General features: G+C 42.0%; 1 protein-coding gene across 1 annotated transcript; it reads left to right on the forward strand.

The window, feature by feature from the left end:
- Positions 1 to 13158: 13158 nt before the first annotated feature.
- On the forward strand, positions 13159 to 24365 carry LOC144492370 (lectin-like). The gene is made up of 4 exons (XM_078210369.1): positions 13159 to 13290; positions 17187 to 17327; positions 17436 to 17541; positions 21786 to 24365. The coding sequence occupies exons 1-4, from the start codon at positions 13159 to 13161 to the stop codon at positions 21863 to 21865; spliced, it is 459 nt and encodes a 152-aa protein (XP_078066495.1). The 3' UTR covers positions 21866 to 24365.
- Positions 24366 to 25906: the final 1541 nt, after the last annotated feature.

The raw sequence follows: 25906 nt of genomic DNA on the forward strand, positions 1-25906 counted from the left end.
GAATGGACCTACCTTTCTCTCCACCCTAGCTATGACTGTAACACTACATTTTGCACTCTCTAGTTTCCTTCTCTATGAATGGTATGCTCTGTCTGTATAACACGCAAGAAACAATACTTTTCACTGTATACTAATACATGTGACAGTAATAAATCAAATCAAATCAAAATGTGAGGTAGTTGAGATTAGTTCAGCATCTGAGCCCTCAGGGCTACAGGGCGGCACGGTGGCACAATGGTTAGCACTGCTGTCTCATAATGCCAGAGACCCAGGTTCGATTCCCGGTTTGGGTCACTATCTGTGCTGAGTCTGCACATTCTCCCCATGACTCCGTGGATTTCCTCTGGGTGCTCCGGTTTCCTTCCACAGTCTGAAAGACTTGCTGGCTAGGTGTATCGACCATGCTAAATTCTCCCTCAGTGTACCCAAACAGGTGCCAGAGTATGGTGACTAGGGGATTTTCACAGTAACTCCATTGCAATGTTAATGTAACTTGTGACAATAATAAATAAACTTTAAACACAGCTGGCGTTGACCATCATGAATTTCTGCTCCCGTTGCCTTCTCAGAGCTTGTCCTGACCCACTTCAGGTTAGAGCCTGTCTCCTCCCATCAACGTTCTGCATCAAAGCCTTCAGTGCGATGTGGGAGATATTTACCACCTGCTCTTTGCCATGTATGCCATTCCTGCGTCTTTTTCAGGTCAAAGTCACTTGCAAAATGAAACCCAGCACCTGCTCCAGCCAGATATCCCTCCCCTGAGGGGCAGCTTGGCTTTAAATAGAGCAGACAGCTATTAGGCGCTTACAATTCTGCATCCCCCACTCAGGTGTGGAACCACTCAACAGTGCACTCAGTGCCTAACTTCAAGCTAAGATCATGTAATGAACAGCCAGCACAAAATATTTGTGTTGCCTGCATCAGAATTAGCCTTACATTAAACAGAAAATGCAATCACTGCACTCTTTCTTTTCCCTCCCTATTTTTTTTTTATACTTTTCCAATTCAATCAAATCAAATCCAATTCAGAGTCTCAACAAGTTGAGACATTTCAGATCCAGGCTGACAAGACAGGGCGGGAGACCAAAACCACCCTGTCCTGGGCCTGATCTACATGAGTCAAGCTGATTGGAGAAGGGGGAGGATCCTCCTCCAAGACTTGAGCTCATTTGCATCTTAGCCAAAAGGCTGAGATGCCGCTTTTAAAAATTGCTTCATATGAAACATATGAAGCCTCAGCGTAACCCAATGACCTCGACCAAGTGCAGGCGATCCATACTACACTTGATCTTAGCCAAAAGGCCCCCTATTTTTATTATTTCCTAGGAAGTTAGCATTGCTGGCAACTGCATGGCTTTTTAGGCCATTTCAGAGGATAGTTAAGGGTCAACCACATTGTTGTGGGTCTGTAGCCCAGACCAGGCAAGGGCGGCAGAAGGGTTTTTCTGACATGATATGATAGTTTCACGGTCTCCATTACAGAGACTAGTTTTCATTTCCAGAATTCCAGCAGCTGCCGTGGTGGGATTTGAACTCATGCCCTCAGAGCAGCAGCCTTGGTCTCCGGATTACTATACCACTCTGCTGCCATCACTCTTACTTCATTCTTTGTTCCTCTTTCTGTCTTTATGTTTAGTCTGACTGCAATTGATTAGCAATGGAGCAGAAAAATGTGTCACAATGGTTATGCCAATAAATCAAACAGCAATGATTTGTCGGTATATTGTGAGATGTGCAGCTGTTTTGCAGTGTGTGCCTGTGTGTTAGTGAATAATTGAATATGTTCGGAGAAAAGAATCATTATAGCTTTCAGTTGTGATAAAGTCTCTGAGTCCTCACAGCTGTGCCCTTCACAATTTCCATTAAACCATGGCTGCTCTTCCCGACAGTATGCTCCGATATTAGGCAAGATTGCCCATTGGGAAAGCTCACACATAAAAATAGGCACTTTTATATTGTGTAACTTTCACAACTTTGGCATTCTGTTCAACACTAAGCTGAGCATTCAGTCTCATGACCTCTCCATCAAAAACACCACAAACCTTCTCAGTAATGCTCAGCTCTGCCCCTGCCTCAGTCCATGCCATTGAGAGCCTCATTCATGTCGGTAGATTTACTCCATGCTCTCCTGGATAACTTCCTTCATAACAAATGGGAGCAGAATTAGGCCAATCGGCCCAACAAATGCTCTGCCATTCGATCATGGCTGATTTGTTCCTCATCCCCATTTTCCTGCCTTCCCCCCATAACCCTTCAACCCATTACCAATTAAAAATCTGTCTAACTCCTCCTTAAATTTACTCATTGTCCCAGAAGCCACCGCACTTTGGGGTAGCGGATTCCACAGATTCACAACCCTTTGAGGGAAGTAGTTTTTCTTCAACTCTGTTTTAAATTTGCTACCTTTTATCCTAAGACTATGACCTCTCATCCTAGAATGCCCCACAAGAGGAAGCATCCACTCCACATCTACTTTATTCATACCTTTTATCATCTTGCATACCTCAATTTGATCGCCCCCTCATTCTTCTAAATTCCAGAGAGTATAGGCCTAAACTGCTCAATCTCTCTTCATACGACAAACCCCTCATCTCTGGAATCAATCTATTTTCCACCTGGCATAAATTTCAATTTGTTAAAGCTGTGCTGCTGCTGTTGAGGCTGAATCATCCTGTCTGTGGCTCAAGCTGTGACTTGTGCCACTTACCACTTTTTAAATTATGCTTTGACTGTTTACCAGGAACGTCCTGTCTGGGCTGCAGAATGGTGAGGTGAGCCAGGAGGCCTAGCGCCTTAGTAGTTGAAGCAAAAGCATGTACACTTTGTTGTCAAGACATGCCTTCAGCCAAGTGTTTCCAAGTGTCTTAAAGGCTTTTTTAACACTGTAACTCCTTTCACTGACCGGAAAAGTTTTAGGAAAGATTGTGCATGTTGTCTTGGCCTACATGTAGTCTCTGGCACGTGTACGATTGTTTCTGACCCCATTCCAGTCAGCGACAGCAGCATCATTGAAGTTTAAAAACTCCCTAAAGTGCCGGTGTTAAAGCCCAAGAGAATTATAATCACTGCTCATTGGGGATAAAGGTTTAGCAGTTTTGGGCAGTATTAACTGGTGATGGGGCAATGAGTTTTACTGAGGTTAGGATTAAAGCCAATCTCTTCAGAGTCCAATATTTAGCGATATAAAAAAGGTTTACATTATATGGATGCTACCTCCTCAAGAAGGGTTACTTGTGGAGCTGTCACCCAAGTTGCGAAGGTTTTGTGGATGAGTTCCAGCATAGCCTGGCTAGTTAAGTTGGCAGTTAGAGGGACTCTGAATACCAGGGTCATAACCTGTTGCCCCATATTGAATGATTCCTTTTTTTATTGAATATGCTTTATTTATTATTGAAAACACTGAAGAAAGAATAATATGATGCCAAGTTACAAAAGAAACACACCTTTGATTCTTCTATTAAAGGTGAACTTGTTTTTACAGCAATTCAATAGATAGATTTCCTTAACTATGGCTAAGCATGGAGCACACAATTTTAAGGTGAAACAATTGAAACAAATACATTTAGAATCATTATTTTTGCTGATGACTTATACAAGAAACGAGGGACAAAAAAACACACTGAATATATCTGGTGACAAAGATCAGTTTGGGAATCAATCAAACTTTTTAAATTGTCAAATTAGTGTTTGCGAAGTGGATTAGCTGTAGCATGGGTGGAGGTGGCTGATGTTAAATCATAGAATCATAGAAACCCTACAGTGCAGAAGGAGGCCGTTCGGCCCATCGAGTCTGCACCGACCACAATCCCACCCAGGCCCTACCCGCTAATCCCCTTTTTTTTTTACCCGCTAATTTACCCGCTAATCCCTCTAACCTACGCATCCCAGGACTCTAAGGGGCAATTTTTAACCTGGCCAATCAACCTAACCCGCACATCTTTGGACTGTGGGAGGAAACCGGAGCACCCGGAGGAAACCCACGCAGACACGAGGAGAATGTGCAAACTCCACACAGACAGTGACCCGAGCCGGGAATCGAACCCGGGACCCTGGAGCTGTGAAGCAGCAGTGCTAACCACTGTGCTACCGTTATGGAGGTGCAAACAGGTGGTCTTACTGATGGGGTGGATCTGTGGTCGCAAGCTCAGTTTGGGATTAAATAAATATGACAGCAAGGTTACAAACAGTCTGGGTTAGCCTCAGCTCAGACATTCTCCAGGAAATGGGAAGGAGTTGGTAGCTATGTAACAGAGCTTGTTATGCTGTTTTTCTAGAGTTTCCATGGCAAGTGGGAAGCCAAAAAATACACATCCTTTTAGTCACTAAGTCATTTGCTGGTTATAATCACTTTCCTATTATAAAGAAAGGCCATGGATTCATCTCTAAATTCTCCTGAAGCTGTTTGTATCGTAAATCAAACTAATCAAAACTCTATGGTTCAGATCCACCATGAATTACGGCATACAAATCTAGCTGGGGTATAAGATTACCCCATTATTGCAGCCGCAAAAGTCATGTTTTTGCAAACACTTGGCATATAATTCAATCCCCCTTTTCAGCCACAACGTGCTATTAGCAGTTAATCTGAATTTTTCACTCCACAAATGCATGTTTTACTTAACAAAACCTTATAACTGGGGCTAAGGGATCAAGCAGGTAATACTGGCCATGTTAGGAAGATGGACAGGAGTTTAAGACATGTCCACTCTTTGCGTTGGAAGCAAAAGACATTTCAAAATGGCGACAAATTGCACCCACGTCAGTGTTTCACTTTATACCCGGCATGTAAATCAACCACCGTTTTCGGAGCGACTTTTCAAAGGTCGACTTCTATGTCAGCAAACACGGTAACTTTGTCCTGGGTTTTTAAAGAAAGTTTCTTCGGAGATGTCAGAAGAAAAGACCGCCAATGATATTTTGTTTTCTGCTTTGATTGTCCCCAAAGATTCTGCTAAATGTTGGGGCCTGATGGTGGGAAGGCATTTATCTTTCAGCACTGAGTATACGTGGTTAGCACTGCTATAAAGGGATACATTTCTACTGGGCGACACGGTGGCACAATGGTTCGCACTGCTGCCTCACAGCGCCAGGGATCCGGGTTTGATTCCCACTTGGGTCACTTTCTGTGCGGAGTCTGCCTTGTCTCCGTGGGTTTCCTCTGGGTGCTCCAGTTTCCTCCCATAGGCTGAAAGACATGCTGGTTAGGTGCATTGGCCATGCTAAATTCTCCCTCAGTGTATCCAACAGGTGCCAGAGTGTGGTGACTAGGGGATTTTCACAGTAACTTCATTGCAGTGTTAATGTAAGCCTACTTATGACATTAATAAATAAACTTAAAACTTAGACTTATATTCTTTGTCCACAGACAATATCCACGTGTTATCGTGGTCTTTGATCTGATCTCAATCTATTGTATGAATAGCTGGCTGATTATCTTCTTCACACCCCTGTGGTTTTTAAAATTAATTTCTTTTTGAGCAGCTGAAGTTCAATAGAGCAGCCAGCTGGATATTTCATCAAAAGTAGTCATGTATGTACAACTTATGGGGTGATTGAGATTCGTGAAAAGAATGAATCGAGGCTCAACATGAATATTTACTGGTTCTATTTGTTGTGATGGTTTAGCATTATAGCCACAAGTGGGTGAAGCAAAATGCAATGATGTGCAAATCATGTTTAATTATGATTCAAACTTTTGTACTGGAAACTTTATGGCCACGTTTAACAAAGAGCCTTTTTACAACATTCGGTTTACTCAGCTGTGAACGTGGCGTCAAATATCACACTACAAATTACACAAGCCGGCCAAGGCATAGTTTCAGCTGGTTCTTTCCATCCTTGCTCCAAACATTTTACATTTCTGTCAATTTGACAGAATCTGCGTCGCAAAAATGCCTTCTGCATTGAAAACGTTTTTATTAGTTGGCGGATTACTCTGCAGTGATATTCAAGGTCAGTACAGGTACTTGGATCGTGATTTTGGTGAATCTCTCAGCATGATGTCTTTACCTCTGGATGATGCAGCAGGTTGGACATATCTTCTGCTTCTGTATTGATGGAAAAGCAGCTTCTGCTGTGAGCTCACGTAATAACTGACGGTTCAGCATTTTGATGATGGAGCATAGAACATAGAACATAGAACATTACAGCGCAGAACAGGCCCTTCGGCCCACGATGTTGCACCGACCAGTTAAAAAAAAAAAAACTGTGACCCTCCAACCTAAACCAATTTCTTTTCGTCCATGAACCTATCTACGGATCTCTTAAACGCCCCCAAACTAGGCGCATTTACTACTGATGCTGGCAGGGCATTCCAATCCCTCACCACCCTCTGGGTAAAGAACCTACCCCTGACATCGGTTCTATAACTACCCCCCCTCAATTTAAAGCCATGCCCCCTCGTGCTGGATTTCTCCATCAGAGGAAAAAGGCTATCACTATCCACCCTATCTAAACCTCTAATCATCTTATATGTTTCAATAAGATCCCCTCTTAGCCGCCGCCTTTCCAGCGAAAACAATCCCAAATCCCTCAGCCTCTCCTCATAGGATCTCCCCTCCATACCAGGCAACATCCTGGTAAACCTCCTCTGCACCCTCTCCAAAGCCTCCACATCCTTCCTGTAATGTGGGGACCAGAACTGCACACAGTACTCCAAGTGCGGCCGCACCAGAGTTGTGTACAGTTGCAACATAACGCCACGACTCCTAAATTCAATCCCCCTACCAATAAACGCCAAGACACCATATGCCTTCTTAACAACCCTATCTACTTGATTCCCAACCTTCAGGGATCTATGCACACATACACCTAGATCCCTCTGCTCCTCCACACTACTCAAAGTCCTCCCGTTAGCCCTATACTCAACACATCTGTTATTCCTACCAAAGTGAATTACCTCACACTTCTCCGCATTAAACTCCATCCGCCACCTCTCGGCCCAACTTTGCAACCTGTCTAAGTCTTCCTGCAAACTACGACACCCTTCCTCACTGTCTACCACACCACCGACTTTGGTGTCATCAGCAAATTTGCTAATCCACCCAACTATACCCTCATCCAGATCATTAATAAATATTACAAACAGCAGTGGCCCCAAAACAGATCCCTGAGGTACACCACTTGTAACCGCACTCCATGATGAATATTTACTATCAACCACCACCCTCTGTTTCCTATCCGCTAGCCAATTCCTGATCCAATTTCCTAGATCACCCCCAATCCCATACATCTGCATTTTCTGCAGAAGCCTACCATGGTGAACCTTATCAAACGCCTTACTAAAATCCATATATACCACGTCCACTGCCTTGCCCCCATCCACCTCCTTGGTCACTTTCTCAAAAAACTCAATAAGGTTAGTAAGGCACGACCTACCTGCCACAAAACCATGCTGACTATCACCTATCAATTCATTACTCTCCAAATAACTATAAATCCTATCCCTTATAATTTTTTCCAACATCTTGCCGACAACAGAAGTGAGACTCACCGGTCTAGAGCACTCACTCTATAGCTCAGAAAAGTGAGCCCAGCTCCAAAAGGCAGTCACAGACTGCTTGGAATTGACACAGGCTGCAGTCCAATTGCTTCTGGCTAAGCTTAATCTTAATATTAACTTATTTTAGCATAGAGATCTGTTGCTGTTTGGTGAAAGCGGTGTGTAAGCTATGAGTACAATGCCAATCTGTTGCCCCATACATTTAACATTGCTTGCTACTGGTACCAATGTATATTTGGGCAATAATTACATTTTTGCTGCTAATACAGTTATTTGGGGTTAATTGTTTCATCCTTTTTAATAAGGTAAACTTAGTCTATCTTTAAATGTAATTCTACATCAATAGAAATTGATGTTGATATGGCTACTATGAAGGAAATTAAATTTATTTGCAAAGAAAGAGGCAGGAAATTGCACAGCCTGGAGGCTTCCTTCAGATAGGTGGCACAATGGGCTTCAGGGACCATCTCAATGGTGTCTCCTGAATGGGAAGCTAGAGATCATCTCAGCTTTCCTTGTGGGCGACTGGACGATGACTCCTGACCTTTTGTGGTCCCATAAGGGAAGTAAAAGTACTTCTCAATTTGGGTCTTTTCTATCCAAAGTTCCTCTCCCAGCTGTCTGAGAGACATTATGACTGGTTTCTCTACTTAACCCACAAATTAAAATTGAAGTTAAAAAAATCAGCATGCATTAATAAAGAAGGGACCTTACCCATTTTGCTCTGGAGAGCAGGTTAAAATTCAGTAGCTCCCAGCGAGAAATTGGCTTGCAATATTTAATGAGGCCTAGCAGTTAAAATAGTTCAGGCCTTACTGCAGCAGCAGGTGGAAATTATAACACTAAGTACTCCCCATCCGTCCAAAACCCTCCAGAAATAAAATTGGGGCCATCGTGTTAAATGGACAATGCTGGGCCAATTATCATCAGTCATTGTTCAAATTCAATGCATTGACTCCAAGTTTAAAATGATTTTGAAAGGAGGCTCATACAAAAGGCAACATGTGAGTAAAATAACAACTATAGATTAATTGTGTTGTCTCACGATATGTTGCAACTGGTTAATTCAGCTCTTCAGTCTATAAAAATAACACTTAGTCACTCAAGAAAAATTTGGCCGTACATTTGACAAAAGTATAACTGATTTTTGCAAATAAAGTTAATTTCTTTCCTGGTGGCACTCTGGCAGGTAAGTAACCTGAGCAATTTTAACTAAACCTAGCTAAAATGTATCTAAAATTATCCCTCATGCTTTATCATAATCAAAGGGGAAACATGGAAATGTTATACTTTAATTCAAATCACACAGTTATATTGTTGCTTCTGATTTAATTTGAAAATAGAGAATAAATCAGTTATGATAGTTCGAGAGACAGCAATATATGAGGGCACATTTACATCGTCACAGAAGGTTTAGGACAAATAACAGAGAGTATTTCTTTTCCACAGTGGATCTTCACAGGGGAACAGTTTGCCTGGCTAATTCCAGGGTGCTGGTTTCAGTTAAAAGGAAAACAGTTGGATGCTGTGATGGGAAGATTGCAGGGTAGCAGTTTTAAGAAGAATAAGATTAAATGTGCAAATGTGGCTTTTTCATCTGAAATAGGTGTGGAAAATCTGGGGCAGGATTTTCTAGCCGCAGTCGCTGCGAAACCGGGACATCCCGCCCGAGGACCTTCGAATGGTGTGTCCTCCACCCGCTCCCCCCCCCTCCCGCCTGATATGATTCCCGTGGTGGGCGGAATGGGAAAATTCCTCCCCTTTTGATTAGTTTCTAAAAATTGGTTTTCCAATTCTTGTGTTTTAAGCTATAAAAAATGCCAAACAATTTCACATGCAGTGGATTATGACCAGAGACAAAAACAGTTTGTCCAAATTCTGCATGTTCTTGTGCTGAAATTAGAATCACAGAATCCCTGCAGTGCAGAAGGAGGCCATTCGGCCCATCGAGTCTGCACCGACCGCAATCCCACCCAGACTCTATTCCCGTAACCCCACATATTTACCCTGCTAATCCCCCTGACACTCAGGGTCAATTTAGCATGGCCAATCAACCTAACCCGCACATCTTTGGACTGTGGGAGGAAACCGGAGCACCCGGAGGAAATCCACACAGACACGGGGAGAAGGTGCAACCTCCACACAGGCAGTGATCCGAGGCCAGAATCAAACCCGGGTCCCTGACGCTGTGAGGCAGCAGTGCAAACCACTGTGCCATCAAGTCGCCCAGTGGAACTGTATCCCCATGTTGAAAAATGCAGTGAATCATCTGCATTCACAAGAATAGCTTTTATAGCATTCCCTTTACTGTTAATGCAGCAGTGGACAATTCTCTCAGCATTTATTCTTGAAGATGCTTATTTAGAATAGAATATATATTCAGGCATTTTTGGAAATGATAATTTTTTAATGTACAAGATCAATATTTTGCATAAAATCGTCAGAATTGCTTTGAAAAAATATATTAAACGCTTGAAACTGTGCTGTGCAAGTAGGTAAGAAATGCATTTAATGTGCTTCTTTACGGAAAAGCTAAATTTAAAATGGGCGGACGAATTGATATCCATGACTTAATGTGCGTTTGTTATTAATATTGCACAATACAATTTCAACCCAAAGGAGATTTGTTGGTAATTTGGTATTCGTTTGTGCATTTCTATCTAATCTGTTTTTAACATTTATTGTTTAAATGGGGGATGCAGACCAAGAACAAAGAACAAAGAACAATACAGCACAGGAACAGGCCCTTCGGCCCTCCAAGCCCGCGCCGCTCCCCGGTCCAGGATTGAATCCTGAATCCAGGATCCCCGCCCAATTTTCCAGCCTATCTACATCCTAATATCCTATCCACCGAGCTGTCCCTCACAGCTACGATGCTTTGTTCATCACAACCTATTAACTCACCCCCACCCCCCCATTCCAGACCATGTGATCTCCAGGGAGAGGCGAAAACCCAGAGTGAAAACCCCAGGGCCAATATGGGGAAAAAAAAATCTGGGAAATTTCTCTCCGACCCCCTGTGGCGATCGAAACGAGTCCAGGAGATCACACTGGCCCTGATCAGAAAATGCTTCCCAACCCTATTCATTTCCACTTCTGCTTTACGAACACCATCTGAATTCCCTGCCCCCGAGACAGGTTCCCAACTATCCGCAGTAACCAGGAGGGATTATCAAGGCCCACAACTTGAGGGAACTAAATAGTCACAGTCAAATGAAGCACCTTAACTAAATTGTTAATCTTATAAATCAAAGTTAATTATATACTGATTGGAGGCACTCTTTGGATAATTAATTACATTTATTGACACTGGTGATGGGTTGTCAAAATTAGGAGCTATATATTTGTAACATTTTATTTTATGAATAAATCTATACTGGGTAAAACTTGTCTGAGTCCACACATTCAACAGCTGCCTGTCAGAAGTTTAATATTAATGAGTGGTTTATTTGTCCTCTCACAAATAAATAATGTTTCCTCCTGTCAAAGATCTATAACAAGGTGATATTGTTGGATTCTAAATAGACTTGTGAATGTTATTACTTCTAAACTGAATTTAATGCTATGAATTACTCACAAGTGTTAAAATACCCAGCCAAGAAGAAAATGACCAATTAATCTGATAATTAAAAATTTAACAAATGAAGTACAGCAGTGATTTTGCATCAGTTTCATGGGTGAAAAGTTGTGTAATTAAAGCAGATTGGTGCTAGGTTCTGCAGGGAGACTTGTTCAGCCAAAAATCTATTAATCAAACCAAAATGAAAAATATTACACCCTTCTGCTTTCACCATCACTTTTCTTTCGACTATATCTTAAGGTACCAAATCAGAAACCCCAAGGTATGTTAGGAAGCCAGAGCACAGTGAAGCCTCTCCCTCCTTTTCCTCCTCCAGTGAATGAGGACTCTAAGAAATGAACCATTCAGCCCTGGATCCATTAATCCCCTGCAAATATCATGGAGTCAAGCTCCAAGAGGCTTGGCTGTGAGCGCAGACCAGTAAAAGCATTAGCCAAACAGAGGGTTTAACAACTGAATTAAATTGTAGACTTTGCTTGATTGACATCTTTAAGTCATTATAATAAGTTATTTCTATGATCCCTTTTATCAATGTCTCAGTGTTTATTTGGAAAAGATTAGAAGGTGTGACATGTTTAAAGCCTCTGTTATTGACACTTTAATGGTCAACCAGATTTACTCTTTTATAGGGCTATAAGAACAGCAGATTTTTTTCAAACAATTTAGGAATGGGTGTTGTTTTCCTCAGCAGTTTCACACTTGCCAACTTTATTGCATGGCTGATTAGTTAGGCGCATAGAACATAAGTGAATAAACATGGAAGGGGCTTGAGTAGGCATGGATGGTATGAGAGGCCATGGTTAGGAGACATGAGTAGGCATTGAATTGGCATGGATAGTATGGGGTTCCATAATCTTATAAATCAAGTAGGGGCTTGAGTAGGCATGGATGGTATGAGGGCCCATGGTTGGGAGACATGAGTAGGCATTGAATTGGCATGGATAGTATGGGGTTCCATGGGGAGTAGTTGGAAACATGAGTTGCATTGTGTTGGCATGGAGTATATTCGGAGCCATGAGGGATGGGTGGTGGGTGAGAGGATGTGAAGGATGAGGATTAGAGGCCTAAAATCTTCCAACACAACTAGGACAAAGTCCCAGAAAATTGAGGTGGGGCCTCCGTTGAGCCCACCTTGGCACTTGCTCACCCCCATGACAACTGACGGTTTGCTTCTGTCCATCCTGTACTCAAACCACCTCATGCCAACCCCCACCATGTCAACTGACAACCTTCTGAATTTGAGCCAAGATTGTTATCACTGATCCAATGCTAAAACATTTTGGCTGGTATGATTATAATTTTACCTGCCCCCACTTCATAATAATGATGTTTGGGTTGCTTGGGGCAACAAGATGACAGTGTTTAGTGCTGCTGCCTCACAATGCCAGGGACCAGGATTCGATTAAAGCCTTGTGTAACTGAGTGATTGGAATTTGCATGTTGTCCCTGTGTCTGAGTGAGTTTCCTCTGGGTGCTCCAGTTTCCTCCCACAGTCCAAAAATGTGCAGGTTAGGTGGATTGGCCATGCTAAATTGCCCCTTTATTGTCCAAAGTTGTATAGATTAGTGGATTAACCTTGGTAAGCGCATGGTGTTACAGGGATAGAACAGAGAGGGACGTGGGTAAGATGCTCTCTGGGAGAGTCAGTGCAGACTCAATGGGCCAGATGGCTTTTTTCTGCAATGTCGGGATCCTATTGTGCTATGGGCTCTCAAATTCTTAGCTTAATAAATTTTCCAGGCAAGTTATCTTGGTTAACATTTTCCATTTTCAACAGTATGCTGATGTAAGCCTCAAATAGTTCATATTAACACACAGTTAATATATTGGCATGTTGTTCTTTCCACTATCTCAATAAGGGCAGTGGTCTGCCTCAAATTAATATGCTTACGTCTTCCATTATAATAGCATAAGCATTACCGTATCAAGCAAACATTTCTAGTGTAATAAAAATATCTGCAAAACATTATATTCAATATATGAAAATGTTGATGAAAAATCATTCACTTATTTGACTGATTGAACTTTGCTTTAATGAATTTTGGATTACCAGAATGTTCTTTTGTATTCAGCCCTAATGCAGGTTGAAGTTCGCACAATTCAGCTTTCCCAAGACCTGTGCAGCACAAAGTGCCTTTCTGGTTGGGCTTATTATAACTTTACCTGTCTCCAAGTCATCAGTACACCAGTGATTTGGTTTGATGCTGAGGTATGAGAAGATTCATCAATACAAGTACATAATACCATTGTGTGTGTGAGAATGGAAGCCTCAAATGGAAAACCTTTACCACCTGTTTCTTGCACTGATTTAATTGATCTTAGCCTTGAGAGTAGCAAAAAAGAAAGAATTTGCATTTATAAAGAGCCTTTCATAACTTAAGGACATCCCAAAGCACTAAGGCACTTTACAGTCTCCAATGAGAGGATCCAACCATTCCCCCTTGACATTTGGGAATTACCATGACTGAATCCAGACTATTAACGTACTGTGGGCTATGGTTCATCAGAAACTGAACTGACCTAGCCATTTAAAGGCTGTGACAACAAGAACAGGTCAGAGGCTGGGAATTCTTCAGTGAGTAACTCACGTCCTGACTCCCCAAAGTCTGTTTCCCATCTACAAGGAACAAGTCAGTGTAATGGAATACTCTCCCTGTGCCTGGATGAGTGCAGCTCCAACATTCAAAAAGCTCAACACCATCCAGGACTTAGCAGCCCCTTGATTGGCACCTCATCCAAAATCATTCACTCCCTCCACCACTGACACATAGGCCGGAATTTTACCAGCACGCTCGCCCTGATTCCGGAGGCTCGGAGAACAGCATTCTCCGTTGGTCTTGGGCGGGATCGTGCAAAACACGGGTGGACGTGCTGGTAAAATTCTGCCCATAGTGACAGTAGTGTGTACAACCTACAAGGTACACCGCAGCAACTTACCAAGGCTCCTTAAACAGCACCCACCAACTTGTAATTTCTAGCACCAAGAAGGACAAGTGTAGCAGCTTCAAGGGAACATCACCAACTGCAAGTTCCCCCTCACACACCAAATTACAATTCCCTCATGGTCACTGGGTCAAAGCTCTGCTGAGATTTTCAAATCCCAGCATGGCGGATCCCACTGTGGCAGATGTGGTGAGTCAGAAGTCCATTACTTTGACTGGAAGATCCCATTAGCAGGCGGGATGGGAAAATCCTGCCCTCCTCCTCTACCACCATTGTGGGTGTACGTCCACTGCATGGACTGCAGCAATTCAAGAAGGTGGCTCACCACCATCTTCTCTAGGGCAACTAGGTATGAGTGCATACGCCCATACTTATCTATATCTATATGGTAGACAATGATAGCTGAGTCCAGAACACTTAGATTATAGATCAGAATATTGTCCAGTTTTATCGCACCTGATAGTTGAGAAAGAAACAGCTTTGTCATGAATCTGTTAGTTCACCATCATCATAACTCCAGCCTCCAAACTCCCTCTAATGCCTCAGTTACACTGATTGTTTTAGTCATATCTTGATATCTGCTTCATTTTAAAAAAGAAAATCACAAAACAAGTAACACAAGTGTGTGAAATTTTGACAAAATACAAACAGGAAGTTAAATGGAAGAAAGGAATAAATAAAATCATTGTCGGGGCACAACAGCCAAACGAGATTACAAAAAGTGAAAATGGTCGCTCCAAAATTAGCATAAATATATTGGAAGTAAATCCCCTCCGTTGAAAACTAGTAAAAATCATATGAATATAATGCAGAAAATTCTGCTTCATTTTCACATTAGCCTTTTTGCTAAATTTTCTGAAAGGAGGAGTTTGATTCCTGTGGGCCTTGAAAATAACACTGTGAAAATATTGATCAATCAACCCTCAGTGTATTCATATTGATTTCTTCTGTATGCAGTTTAATAGTTACCATACATAGTTGAAGTAAATAAATTAAAGGCTCCATCAATTAAAGAATTTCATACAATTGTCTTGGCCTGCACTTACATTGGCAAAGAGTAATGTCAAAGACCAGGAGAACAGGGTTGTGATTCTCCTTTAAATCCTTTTAGTGAAGATACATTTTGCTCTATTTTCAGAGTTTCCTAATCTTCTATACTCATTCACCGGTTAAACCTGAGAGGAAAACAGCCAGCCTGTAACCAGCTCTTTCCAAGTTTATTCTGACCCAGCTAAGAGGAAATATGATGCAATAAATCAGCAATTTATTTTCTGCCAGTGATTCCTTTTTTTCCTCCACTTATGAAGATATATCTGGCCTCTCCCCAACCCTCCCCATTATCAGGACAGCAAGGTGGCACTGCTGCCTCACAATGCCAGGGACCCGGGTTCAATTCCGACCTTGGGTCACTGTCTGTGTGGAGTTTGCACGTTCTCCCCGTGTCTGCATGGGTTTCCTCCAGGTGTTTTGGTTTTGTCCCACCCTCCAAAGATGTGCAGGTTAGATTGATCGGCCATGCTAAATTGACCCTTTGTATCAGGGAGATTTGCAAGGGAAATATGTGAGGGTATTGGGAAAGGGCTTGGGTGGGATTGTTGTCAGTGCAGGCTCAATGGGTCGAACGGCCTCTTTCTGCACTGGAGAGATAAAGTTAAAGTTTATTTATTGGTCGCAAGTAAGGCTTACATTAACACTGCAATGAAGTTACTGTGAAATTCCGCACCTGTTCGGGTCAATGCCTCTACCAGCACGTCTTTCAGACTGCGCGAAGAAACCAGAGCACCCGGAGGAAGCCCACACTGACATGGGGAGAACATACAAACTCCACACAGACAGTGACCCAAGCCAGGAATTGAAGCCAGGTCCCTGGCGCTGTGAGGCAGCAATGCTAACCACTGTACCACCATATCACTCACTGTGGCTGAGTTCAGTACATAAAAGGAATCTGCATTGCCCCTATTATAGTTTTTATTTTTAACAGAGATGCCAAAACACAGTTCTCAGGCCCTTAAAATGTGAATACTGTGGACATTAATATGAAAATGTGTTCCCATTTGGGGATGAGGGGTGGTACGGTCGCACAGTGGTTAGCACTGCTGCTTCACAGCATCAGGGACCCGGCTTCAATTCCCGGCTTGGGTCACTGTCTGTGTGGAGTTTGCATGTTCTCCCCGTGTCTGCGTGGGTTTCGTCTGGGTGCTCCGGTTTCCTCACACATTCTGAAAGACGTGCTGGTTAGTGCATTGACCCAAACAGGCGCCGGACTGTGGCAACTTGGGTAATTTCATAGTAACTTCATTGCAGTGTTAATGTAAGCCTTACTTGTGACTAATAAATAAACTTTACTTTTTACTTTTACTAGTATATACTGGCAAAGTAAAAGTGCAAAATGCCTTTGCAAAATCTGAAATTGACTTTGAATCTTAGCAACTGCTGATGCTTAGTACATTCTGTGATCTGACTCCAAAGTTGCAACAATGCAAAGGCAGCAGTATAACAGAAGCCTTAATTTTATCATGCTTTCAAATATTAAGAAGTGAATTGTCTCAATTCCCATTCAGCTATGATTCAGCTATGGGGACACTTCCAAAGTCAGAATCCACATGAGGGCAGTTGCTAATGCATAACTCTTCAAAAGAAGGTGATGGCCTTGTGGTATTATCGCTAGACGATTAATCCAGAAACTCATTCTGGGGACCCAGGTTTGAATCCTGCCACGGCAGATGGTGGAATTTGAATTCAATAAAAAAAATCTGGAATTAAAAATCTACTGATGACCATGAAACCATTGTCGATTGTTGGAAAAACCCATCTGGTTTATTAATGTCCTTTAGGGAAGGAAATCTGCCGTCCTTACCTGATCTGGCCAACGAGTGACTCTAGAGTCACAGCAATGTGGTTGGCTCTCAACTGCCCTCTGAAATGGCCAAGTTATGGTCTCGTTCCATTCTAGAATGGCCTATTGCCATTCAGTTCAAGGATAACTAGGGATGGGCAATAAATCCTGGCCAGCCAGCAACGCCCTTGTCCCACGAATGAGAAGTTAAAAAAAAGTTTGCAGCAGATGTAAATATCCTCGCAAATAAACTGTCAATGGTGTAATCTGTAAGATTCTAGTGAATGTATAACTCCTGTGTAATGTTTGAATTTTTTTTTTTTCAGTTGCACTGTCAAAACCTTGTGCCTCGTAGTCACCTTGTTTCAATCCACAGTGAGGAAAATAACAACTTTGTTTTAAATTTATTACAAATGGCAAATATTACATTTGATGAGGTTTGGCTTGGCAGCTCTAATTTCTTCGGAGTAAGTATAATTAATTCTTACCGAAAATTTCAATTTACTTTAATAATTTCTAAATTCTGGGATAAACTCTCAAAATAATGATTAATTTGCTCCCTTATTTGATCTCAGACTGATGTAGAGATGTGGACTGATGGATCCAAATGGGATTATTATAACTGGCTTGAAGGAAAACCTGTTGCTGATTTAAACTGCAATGCAATGAAGCTACAGGAGGGTAGGATGTTTCTCATTCAAGTACAGAATGATGACTTTCTGCTATTCCTTATGCACAGTTTTAATACTGGGAATTAAATTGAGTATCTGTCTCTGTGATATTCGGTGCCTGTTTTTGTGTCCGTTGGTGTGTATAATTACAGCGGGGTAGAATGTCCATGAAGTTTCTCCAAACTCCTATTTTATCTCTGGGAGAAGATAGGCAGAGAAGATGAGGAAAGTGAACAGCAATATATTCAATTTCTCTGGTGTTTCCCCCGATTGTTCATAGACCATAGATTGTTTCTAAACTATGTAGAAATTACTGGCAAGGTTTTTACCTGCTTCTTCATTTTTGCTCTTCTCTTTGTGAAGACGCTGGTTCATGCTGAAATACGACTGCCCGACTTTGTTTACCTTGGTGTAACTTGTTCAGGTGCTCAATTCTGCCTTATGAGTTCAGATGTTATGGACACAATTTGGAGGTTTAAGGGATTTAATTTTGTTTGTACACCACTCTCAATGGACTGGATGCCAATTACATCGAGCAATAAATAGGAACATAGGAATAGGCCATTCTGCTCCATTAGATCAACACCTTAACTTTATTCCTTTCTACTGCATGTCAACTGTGGTTCATATGGTAGCAGTTTTGTCTCTCAGTCATAAAGTCCCGGGTTCAAATCCAGGACTTGGAAATCAAAACTGATACTCCTGTGCAGTATTGAGGGTGTGCCGCACTGTAGGAAGTGCCGTTTTGAATGAGAAATTAAATTGAGACCCCCTGCTCTGCTGGGTGTAAAAAGTACAGTAAGAAGTCTCACAGCACCAGGTTAAAGTCCAACAGGTTTATTTGGTAGCAAAGTCCCATGGCACTATTTGAAGAAGGGTAGGGGAGTTGTCTCCAGTGTCCTGGCCAATGGTTATCCTTTTGTCAACATCACAAGAAGAGATTTTCCAGCCATTATCACTTGCTGCTTATGGAGTTTGCTGTGCCCACTGTTGGTTGCCACATTTCCTGCATTACAAGGATGACTGCACTCGTGAAGTAATTCATTGATTGCAGAGTACTTTGAGATCTGTGGTTGTGAAAAACGCAGTAAAAATGCAAGTCATTCTCTCTCCTTGCTCAGTAACCCTTAATGCCTTAACTTAATAAAAACCCATCAGTCCCAGTTCTGAAATTTGCAGGTGATTCAACCTCGACAGCTTCTTGGGAAAACAAGCATGCGAAATAGGAGCAGAGTAGAACATGTGACCCCCTCGAGCCTGCTCTGCCATTTAATAAGATCATGGCTGATTCATTTGTGTTTCAAATTCTATAATCCCACCCATCCTGATAACCTTCAATTTCCTTGTCTAAAAAGAGTTCATCTACCTCAGCCTTAGAAATACTCAGTGACCCTGCATCTACCGTCATTGAGCTCCAAAGTCTCACAATCCTCTGAAAGAAATAAATTCTCCTCATTTGTCTTAAAAGGGCGACTCAATTTTAGAATAGTAGTGGTCCAGGCTCCCACAACTCTTTGTGTGAAGAAATGCTTCCTGATTTCATCCCTGAAAAGACTAATGCTAGTTTTAAGGTTAAACTCCTTTGTCTGGGCTCCCCTACTGGAGGAAATAGTTTTTCTCTACCCTATCATATCCTTTAATCATGTTGAAGACCTCAATTAGATCACCCTCTGATCTGCAACACTCACAGAATACAAGCCCATGTAACAAGACAGGAATTTACTACAGATACATTATTCAGTCTGCATTAAAAAAAACAGCATACTGAGGGACAAAGGAACAGGAGTAGGCCATTAAGCCCATTGAGCCTGCTACGCCATTCATTACAATTGTGGCTAATCTATCATTTCAATGTCTTTTACACCCACTATCCCCATAACCCCATAAACATACACAGCGACTGAGCTTCCACAGCTCTCTGAGTTAGAGAATTCCAAAGATTAACAATCCTTAGTGTAAAGAAATTTCTCCTTATCTCATTCCTAAGAGGCATTCCCCATATTTTGAAATTGTGCCATCTGGTTCTAGACTCCCCACCCAAGGGAAACATCTGACCTGTGTCCTCCCTGTCTATCCCTTTCAGTATCTCCTAGTTTCATCTCTCATTCTTCGAAACTCTGGAAAATACAGGCCCAATTTGCCCAATCTCTGTTATTGGACAGTCCAGCAATCCCTGGAACAAGTCTAGTGAATATTTGTTGCTGCTCCTCTATAGCAATAACGTCCTGAGGTAAGGGGACCAAAACTGCACACAGTACACCAGGTGCAGTGTAACCAAGTTCCTATACAATTGAAGTAAGACCTCACTGCTCCTGTATTCAAAACCTCCTGCAATAAAGGCTAACATCCCATTAGCCTTCCGAATAGCTTGCTGCACCTGCATGTTAGTCTTCAGTGACTTATGGACAAGGACCCAGGTCCCTTTGTACATCTACACTTTCTAATTTCTTACCATTTAGGAATCACTCTGCACAGCTCTTCCTTCTACCAAAATGGATTACCTCACATTTTTCCACATTATATTCCATCTGCCATGTCCTTGCCCAGTCACCAAGTCAGTTCAAATCTTACTGTAGCCGATTCACATCTTCCTCATGACACACATTCCAACCGAGCTTTGTATCATCTGCAAAATTGAAAATGTTATTTTTGGTCCCTACATCCAAATCATTGATATATATTGTAAACAGTTGGGGTCCAAATACTTGCAGTACCCCACTAGCTATAACCAACCAAAGTGAGAATGACCCATTTATTCCTACTCTCTGGGGGCAATCTTACCAAACAATTTCTAAATGCCACTGATCTGTCACTTTCTGCCTCCGCCAGCTATAACTGGCCTTTACCCCACCCCTGTCGAGACCCAATTCCCCTGCTGCTTGAACTGACTGCCAACCCCCCCAGCATGCACTATTCACCATCACCCCCTCCCTGTTACTGTAGGGCTCCACAGCTGATTCCCCCCCACCCTTGCATGGACCAATTGCAGTCGAAACTCCCCCTTCGTGCATGGACCAGATGATCGCCGGTTACAGAACATGCAGCGGTTCCCCCACACCCCCAATCAGCCCACACTCATCTGGCCCTGTCCCCCAGATGGCCCCTCCCCCTCAGGCCTCATCCCCTTGGCACTGTCAGGGTGCCAGGGTGCCAGGGTGCCAGGCCAGCAGTACCAGGCTGACACTGCCCAAGTGGCACCTCCCCCCCCCCCCCTCCCCTGCTCTGCTGGGGGACTTCAATGGCCTCTGGTCACACCGGTGAGGCTATCAGTTTGGTCCCAGGTGGAGCACCTGAATGCATTTTTTTTAACACCATTTTGCATTTGATGCATACTCGATGCTTTGTTTTGTTTCACCTGCCTTCTAATCCCAATACTACTTCCTGTTGCCAACATCACTTCCTTCCAATTTGGGTCACCCTTCAGGTTCCCATCCCTCTGACAAGCTAGTTTAACCCACCCCAATAGCACTACCAAATCTCCCTGTGAGTATATCAGCGCCTGATAAAATATAACCATACAGGTCCCATCTGCCCCAAAACCAGTCCCAATACCTCAGCAATCTGATGCCCTTCTTCCTACATCATTTCTCCAGCCACATATTTAATCAACCAATCTTCCTATTCTTGTCCTCACTAGCACATGGAACTGGCAGTAATCCTGAGATTACTGCTCTTGAAATCCTGCTTTTTAATTTTCTTCCAAAGTCCCAGAAATCTACTTTCATTGTATGATCTCTGTAGAAATATGAAAATATACCTCACTGAAATAATGTCAGTCCATGTGGTATGATTAAAGGGGGCGCTGGCCCAGTGGTATTATCGTTAGACTATTACTCCAGAAACTCAACGAATGTTCTGGGGGACCCGGGTTCAAATCCCACCATGGCAGATGGTAGAATTAGAATTCAATAAAAAAAATCTGGAATTAAGAATTTACCGATGACCATGAAACCATTGTCGATTTTCAGAAAACCCATCTGTTTCAAAGGAAATCTGCTGTCCTTACCTGGTCTGGCCGACATGTGACTCCAGAGCCACAGCAATGTGATTGACTCTCAACTGTCCTCGGGCAACTCGGGTTGGACAATAAATGTTGGCCAGCCAATGATGCCCATGTCCCATGAATTAATTTAAAAAAAATAAAGGTGTGATTGAGATTGAAGTAAATATATCGATTAAGCACAAGAAGACTAAAATGGATTTTCTGGAAATGTTTGAATTCTTTTTATTTTTGATGAAATGTTTATATTTCAGATCCTGGCTTTTGGAGTGATAACAATTGTGACACCAACCAATATCCATTCATCTGCATGTATCCCATCGAATATGATTAGAGGCAACACAAGTCAGCTCAATAAAAGTTACAAAACTTCAAAAATGCAATCGAAACCTCACCTATCAGTTAATATTAGTTTATTAAAACAGATTTTATAAACTCAATGGACTCCAGTCATCCTGTTTCTCCCAATGTCAGTGGCTGATTACCATCCTTCTCCCTCATGTCATTCCTCTGCTTTCTTTAAAATCACCAATTCAATCTATTTTATTCAGACTATAATGTCTGGGCTAGCACATTATATGCTTAAATACACAACCAAGGAACTGAGTTGCTTTATCAGATCAAGATTACTGTGTAAAAATATAAAGATGCTCAGCTGAAAGAACTTTGTCTGCAGCCCATTGGGAGATTGTGGTCTGATGTGTTCAAGGCTAATAGGACAAGTTACCCTCATCAACAAATGGAAGAAAGCATGTCATTGAAGATTTAAGGCTCAATTCCCCTGCTTAATTGAGAACAGTGATTATCCAGGAGCATTGCTATTTGGACACAGGTCTGCGATCTGCCAGCTTTCCTTTTTTAACCCATGGAAGGGAAAAGGAGAATTTCACTGGCTCTGTGTTCAGGCAAGAAAGCACTATCTTTAACAGATTTTACAGATTTATTCTTTAAAGATACTAGACGTGTTTAATATATATTGTAGTGTATTGCTCTGACAAACATCAAAAATTGTATTAATAAATTATTTTTGAAATGGAAGAGAATGATCTGAGGACCAAAGATGCAACAGTCAATTTTAGCATTAATCTATTTCATTATTGCTTACATCCATTTAAATAAATAATTTGTAACGATTTAAAGTGAACACCTTCTCTATGATTCACTCTCCAGTGAACCATAGCAATAGAGAGTATCACTCAAAATAGGCATGTGTCGATCAAAGTAAAAGTAAAGTATATTTATTAGTCACAAGTAAGGCTTACATTACTTACAAACACTGCGATTAAGTTACTGTGAAATTTCCCTTGTCGCCACACTCCTGTGCCTGCACCTAACCAGCTCACCTTTGGACTGTGGGAGGAAACCCACCAGACATGGGGAGAATATGCAAACTCTACACAATGACCCAATCCAGGAATTGAACCTGGGTCCCTGGTGCTTTGAGGTAGCAGTACTCACCACTGTGCCACCATGCCGCCCCAGGAATTCAACACTTCTTTGAGAACTCTTTACTAAATGAATCTGTGCCTTGCATGCTGTGGTGTGTTTCTTCGTTTGTTCAGCAGCCAAGCTAACTAAAGGTTCTGCTGGCAGCTGTCACTCAAAAGGCAAATTGAATGTTTTTACTATCCTTTCAGTTATATGGGGTTATATCGGATATATGGAACAGAAAAAGGCCATTGTAACCATCTATTCCCCCCTCCTTAAATGCTCGTCTAGCTTTCCCTTACATGCCTCTATACAATTTCACTTTAACTACTTCCTATGATAGAGAAGTAGTTCATAATCGCACCACTTTTTGGGGTAAGGAAGTTTCTTTTGAGTTCCATATTAGATGTCTTGGTGACTATCTTATATTGATGGCTTCTTCTTATGCTCTTCCCCACGTGAGGAAACATTTTGTCTGCATCCACTCTATCAAAACGTTAAAAACCTCTATTATGTTATCCTTTTAATGTATTCTTTCAATGTAAAAGAGAGCCAGCCTGTGACTATTTTCCTGATATGTAAATGCACATACTACTGGTATCATCCTTATAAACCTTCTCTGCACCCTCTCAAGTGCCTCAATATCTTCTTATAATATAGCAACCAGAATTGCATGCTTAAGTCTAAGTGTAGTCTAATAAAGGTTTAGTACAATTTTATCGTAAGAGGGAATTTAGATTAACTTGGGGCTAAAAGACTAACACATCAGAGTGCATGGAGTATAGAAAAGTCACAAAGTGCCTGGAATATAGTTTACAAAGGTATTGTTTGCATAGAGATACATATAACCACTGTTAGAGAATTTAGACATTATTTTTGAATATTTTGTATTAAAAGCATATACTTTGGTCAATAGCACAATGTTCTAAGGCATGATGGAACATAGTCAAGTAAAAAGAACCACATTCCTCAGAACAATGCAGCTACTGAGTGAAGGGGAAGCAATTCTTTTCAGTGTCTCTAGATGATCCTAATGAATAGAATATTCACTACCCATGGACAGTACCAGAGCTCTCAGAAGTTTGAATGAATAAGTCATACATTACCCCAGATAAGGCTGTCTAGAGACTGTTAGGAGACTGTGAGAAAGACTCTTGAAGTCCATAAACTCACATAGTCCCATGCTGTCAGGGGATAGATGTTATTGTCCAAGATAAATAATCTATACTAATAATTATTGGCTCATACCCGGCTGGGGTAAGCAAGGGGTGGGAAAATGCCTTTTGAAAATTGTATAATTGTAATACTGAGAGTAATGTAATTTCAGAGTGATTTGGAACACCACCAAATTTCTCTCCCTCGTATGTTGAATCAGGTTTGGAAAATAAAGAATTGTCTTTAACCAGAGTACTATCTCCATGAGTCTTTGTATTAGCCGAGCCATGGTTAAGAAGGGGGAATCTCTTATGTGAAAGCCAACTTAATACTTAGCCTCTGAAAAACACTCCTACAGATTGGCGCTATGAGCAGGGTCAGAATATGTCTCTTATGTGGGCGAGTATAGTTTTGTTTACCACCCAGTAGTAAGAGGAATCACGTGTCAGGCTTCCAGAACAATAAGCAGAGCTACTCGAACAAAGAAAAGGGGAGCTGCGAACACTGTATGACTGAGTAAAAACGTTGCGCTCAATGCGGGGGAATAAACATGGACTTTTGTATCACCTGAAGTAACAGAGCAAAAATAGCTATGTGACAGGGAAAAACATTAGGGGTTTAGGGTTGTACTCAATGTGGGGGAACAAAAAACACCTTGTATCACCCCGAATAGCAGAGTGAAAATATTCCGTGCAACAGGGAAGACGTTAAGGTCGAGAGCCGTACATAATGCAGGAGAACAAAGACGGATTTTTGTATCGCCCCAAGTAGCAGAGTAAATATAAATGCGTAATAGGGAGGATGTTAGGGGATGAGAGCAACAGAATGATGATGGCCGATCCAGAGGAAAGGAATTTCCAGTGGGGACCTGAGGAGAGTCTAATACAAGCAACAGTAACAAAGCACGGAAAATGAATAAAGACACAAAATCTTCCGAAGCTGAGCAGAAGGCTTGGTGGTTGGGACAGATTAAGAACAAACTAGAAATGGTAGCCGTCATACTATCAGCTATGATGAAAAACCATCTCCAGAGGAGGGCGTATTGTAGACAAATAGCCACTGCTAAGGCAGCACAGGAAGAAAGAACACATACACCCATAGGAAGGATGGTGACGGGATCACGATACCCATCACTCCCTCGAGTAGGAGAAAAAGGGGGTGGGATTGGGGCGGAATGACCTGGGAAAGCTTACCAGAAGGAGTCGCTCAGTGTAATGGTAACCTTCTCCCCATGATATGACAGCCCCGTCCACTCCCATGGCACCAATTCGAACTGTAGTGAAAATTCCCAGAAATGGAGGAGCAGCCACTGCCATTACACAAGAGAAGCCACTGACAGTGGCTGAGAAACAGATGTTTATGGATAAATTAAGTCCGATGCACCGTAACCACCAGAATTCGGCTTTTTGGGAGGTCATGGACGAACTAAGAGAAGTTCCCAACTAAACTTTAGATAATGTGAGGTTACTGATGAAGGGGAAACTAACTGGGTCCGTGTTGCACGCCGCCTTATGAGGGAGAGGTTGGATAACAAAAATATGATGGAATTAAAGAGGGCTTAGGGCAGCCGAAGTCCACGAGCCCTTTAGTTCTCTATCCAATCTAGTTTGCACCTTCCTAGTAAGAAGTTACCACCCTTTTCTTTCTACCAAAACGGCAACCTGACATTTATCTGTGTTGAGCTTCATTTCCCAATCCCATCCACCCCATCACCACCTACACCACCAATCTGATGAAATTTAGAAATTGTGGTCTTGATTCTAAATTCCAAAATTATTGACATAATTTGTGA

This window comes from Mustelus asterias, chromosome 4 (assembly GCF_964213995.1).
Source record: "Mustelus asterias chromosome 4, sMusAst1.hap1.1, whole genome shotgun sequence".
NCBI lineage: Eukaryota > Metazoa > Chordata > Chondrichthyes > Carcharhiniformes > Triakidae > Mustelus > Mustelus asterias.

Excerpts from the sequence above, each read along its gene's own strand:
- LOC144492370 (XM_078210369.1), top strand. The coding sequence starts at position 13,159 with ATGCAGGTTGAAGTTCGCACAATTCAGCTTTCCCAAGACCTGTGCAGC. Across the intron at positions 13,291-17,186 it reads TGATTTGGTTTGATGCTGAG|TTGCACTGTCAAAACCTTGT; the intron begins GTATGAGAAGAT and ends TTTTTTTTTCAG. Across the intron at positions 17,542-21,785 it reads TGCAATGAAGCTACAGGAGG|ATCCTGGCTTTTGGAGTGAT; the intron begins GTAGGATGTTTC and ends TTTATATTTCAG.